Here is a 3,720-nt window from a genome sequence, read left to right on the forward strand (position 1 = left end):
AGCGCTGCTGTCGGCCACGCCAGCGCAGAGACGCAGTCCGTATGGCCGCAGAGCTGGGCGGCGGCGGCGAGCTCCTCCGGGGCTACGGCGGCGGTCACAGCGGACGCGCCGCCGCGGGCGCGCTTGCTGGGCGGGGGCTCGCTGCTCGCCGCCGGCACGCCGTCGGCGGGCGGGCGGAAGAGGAGGATGCTGCGGTCCCAGCCTCCCGTCGCGAGGCTGTCGGCGGCGGGCGCTGCAGCGAGACACGCGACGGCGGCGTGGTGGCCAACGCACGAGAGCTGCGCCGCGCCGCCCGCCGAGCCGCCCGCCGCCCACACGCGCACGGCGCCGTCCTTGGACGCCACCACCGGCCGCTCGCCCAGCCAGGCAACTGCCTTGACAGCGGCAGCGCCCTCTCCGCCGCCGAGCGCGGCAGCCTGGACGCCCGAGGCGTCCCAGAGGTAGGCGGCGCCGTCGTAGCAGCCCGAGAGCACCGGGTTGCTAGAGGCTACGCTCGAGCCCGGGGCAGCCAGCGCCAGCGAGGAGATCCAGTCCGGGACCAGCGCCTCGCCCCTCGGCTGCGGTGGCGCGAGGAGCTCGATGTACTCGAGGGTGATGGTGGACTCGCCCGAGAGACCGCGCGCCGCGAGAGCCTTGCCGAGCGAGCCACGCAGCAGCTCGCCGTCGAGCAGAAAGTCGAACGGCCGCGCGGGCGACGCGCCGAGAAGGTGGTTCACCACCTCCGAGAGGCCGTAGCGGGAGAGGCGGGTGGGCAGGTCGAGAGGCGTGTCCGATACCACCCACCGCGGCTCGAGCTTGGTGGTGAAGCGCACGGACGTGTGCGGCTCAGAGGCCTGGCCTTGCGACATCGTCGTCGATGCAGCGGGAGCGTAGACAATCCAAAGAAAGAAAGAAAAAAGCAGACAAGCCAAGGGAGGCATGGGAGGAAGGACGGCACGCCGCCACCACCAGGGATTTTAAGTTGGGAGAGTGGGTGTCCAGCCCGCCAAGCTGCAGAACATGTGCAGGCCAGCGCCTATGACGCTCAAGGAGTGAGGCGCGGAGCGCCGCGCGCGGAGCGCGCCCCGAAGAAAATTTTGAGGGTTGTGGAGCGTGGAGGGCTAGAGGGCGATTTCTATTAAGAGTTTGACTCACACGCAGTGTCACCCGGCCCAAATCTCAAGTGGCGGCGCTCCGCACCTACCCAGCGGCGCGCTCCGCGCGTGCTTTCCAGCGGCGCGCTCCGCGCGTGCTCTGCGCACTGCGGCAGTGCTACTGCATCTTCCGCAGCTCCAGCAGGTATCAGCAGTGAGTTCACCGCCAGTTATCTGCGCCTCCCTTCATCGTCAGGCCGCGCTCTCACGTCCGCCGGAGCTACCTCGGCTATCGGCACCATTTTACAAGTTTGACCGCCGACATGTCGGCGGTCCGGCTCAGTCAAGGCAATGTCGCTCGGCGCTCGCTGGCTCCGTGGATGCTTGTGCTGCTGAGCAATCCAGGCGCACTTTGGCAGCCGGCGGCAGCGACTTGCGGCGTCAGCACTCGAACGGTTGTGTTGATTTGCTCTTGCTCCGCGGTATCTAGCCGGCGCGCTCCGCGCGGGTGTCCAGCTAGCGCGCTCCGCGCGTATGTCCAGGTAGCACCAGCGCGCTCCGCGCGCACTTATATATCAGTGCCTATGCTTATAGCCACTAAAAGCTCGTTTCTGCAACTTGGTCCAGCCCGAGCCAGGCTGTTGTTGCTTGTTCGCCTTTCTACTTTGGCTAGTTCCATTTCACTGTGGCACAGCTCGCGTTACAAAACCTTGATTTGACCATTTGCGCAAAAAGGTACATCTCGGTGCCTTCCAGAGGCAGCTGCGACCCCGCCGAGTGGACGGGGGCACACAGCAGGTGGCGCGGTGTGCCCCCGGCCACTCAGCGGGGTCGCAGCTGCCTCTGCGCGTCCTGTGGATGTACCTTTGTCGCGCGCCGGAGATGACTCGACGCCGCTGAGATCGGAGATTCAAGCTCTGACAGGTCGCACGTCGCTCCTTTGACGCCGACGTGACTCACCCGTGCAGATCACATCAGGACACGGTCTCGACGCGCTCGGTACGACGCCTGCGACCCGTCTTGGGTCAAGTGGCACGACGCTCATCGCGCCTACCAGCGCTGCCGTGCAGGTTGCCACGACGAGGTCGAGCACGCTTCTATACGCTCGCCCAGCCTCCCTTTCCATCCCATTAGGCAGCATGGGAACGGTGGCGAGCAGAGGCAAAGCCTACGAGGGGTGGTGGAACCACATGTCGCGGCTACTGCCGGCTCGACCCCACGATAGCCTCCGAAGGCTGACTTTGAGGCACCATCATCGGACGATGTCGACGAGTTGGGTCGCTCTAGCGGTAGCCAGGTAGCCCCCCATACTAGTAGCACCGGCCATGGCCGCAGGAAGCTCGGGGGAGGGCGCTGGGAGCAACACGGAGCTCCTCCGTTGGACGCGTTTTCAAGATTAGCGTGTCAGAGTGAATTGGTGTGTCTTAAATTCTCTTTGTGTGTGTGCGTAGGAACGCTACCCTACGCTCTCAACCGGTTTCTCGGCTTTTCAAACGCTACACTGCGGTTGCGCGGCACGGTGTGTTGCAACACACACACGTACAGCTCTTCTCATCAAACTTTACCATCTCACTCACGCGCCGCTGCGTCCACAAGTGCCAAATCATCTCGCCTGCCCTTCATCCGTAAATGAAAAGGGCAAGTCCTCCTCCTCCTCCCCACCGCCCTCCGTCGCCGGAGCGCGCGCCCCCTCCATCAGCCGGCCCAGCTCCGCCTGCCACGCCTGCATCACATGGCCTGGCAGCGCGCCAGCAAGCATGCCTGCGTGCACAGCCGCGCCCAGCGCCACCGCCTCCATCGGCGCCACCGTCCTGCGCGGGTCGATGCCAAACAGGTTGGCGACCAGCTTGCGCACCGCCGCCATCTGCGTGGCACCCCCCACCAGGACCACCTCCGCGAGCGGCTCCCCTCGCGGGAGGTAGGTTCGCTTGCCGCTCGGCAGGAGCGCCTACGCGGCGGGGGACCATCTTGACAATCCACCTGTGTCACAACTGCAGGTGTGAAGAGACGCTGTTCACGCCTACGCGGCGGGGACCAGGCTCCCTCACGCCCCCCGCAGCCCCAGAGGGCCCAGCCCGCTCTGCCAGGGCACGCCTCCGCCGCGCGCCTCGCCTTCGCCGTCCGCTTCTTTGCTGGCGACGACGGCGCCGCCTGCGCGAGGGTTGCCTCGGACGTGCGACCCAAACGGAGGGCTCCGGCCACCCTCGCGCAAGCCGGGAGGGCGGGGGCATGCGCGCCTCCCCTGGCAGCGACACTGCGGCAGCGAGCGCAACCTCGTAAAGAGGCGCCTTGAGCCGCTGCAGCAGCGGCTCGCACGCAGCCTCCATCGCGTCGCGGGTCAGCTCGATCGAGGTGCCTTCGCCGCCCTCGCCGCCGCCCTCACGGTCGCCCGTCGCCGGCGACTGCGGCGACGGGAAGAGGACCGAGACGCGCTTGACGACCGAGAGCTTGCGCTTCGCCGCCTAGACCCGAGTATGATTGATGAATATGTCATGTTTTTGGTGGTATTGTCACAGCTTGCGGCTTGGCCGCCTCGGCGCGCTCGCGCAGAGTGCGCAGCGCGGCCTCGTCGTGGTCGATGGCGGGGAGGGCGAGCCTCCGCCCCTGGGCCGCGAGGGGGGGGGGGGAGGGGGGGTTAAAGGGAGAC

At 66.9% G+C, this 3,720-nt stretch overlaps 1 protein-coding gene across 1 annotated transcript in view; it reads right to left on the reverse strand.

Moving 5' to 3' along the window:
• The window catches only part of EMIHUDRAFT_202156 (hypothetical protein), a gene marked incomplete at both ends in the record, with an annotated part of 1,192 nt that extends 344 nt beyond the window's left edge, over positions 1-848 (reverse strand). Inside the window, one exon of the mRNA XM_005786754.1 lies at positions 318-848. Within this exon, the coding sequence (XP_005786811.1) occupies positions 318-848 (531 nt within the window). The remainder of the gene's footprint in view (positions 1-317) is intronic.
• Positions 849-3,720: the final 2,872 nt, after the last annotated feature.

This window comes from Emiliania huxleyi (genome assembly GCF_000372725.1).
Source record: "Emiliania huxleyi CCMP1516 chromosome Unknown EMIHUscaffold_15, whole genome shotgun sequence".
NCBI classification, from domain to species: Eukaryota; Haptophyta; order Isochrysidales; family Noelaerhabdaceae; genus Emiliania; species Emiliania huxleyi.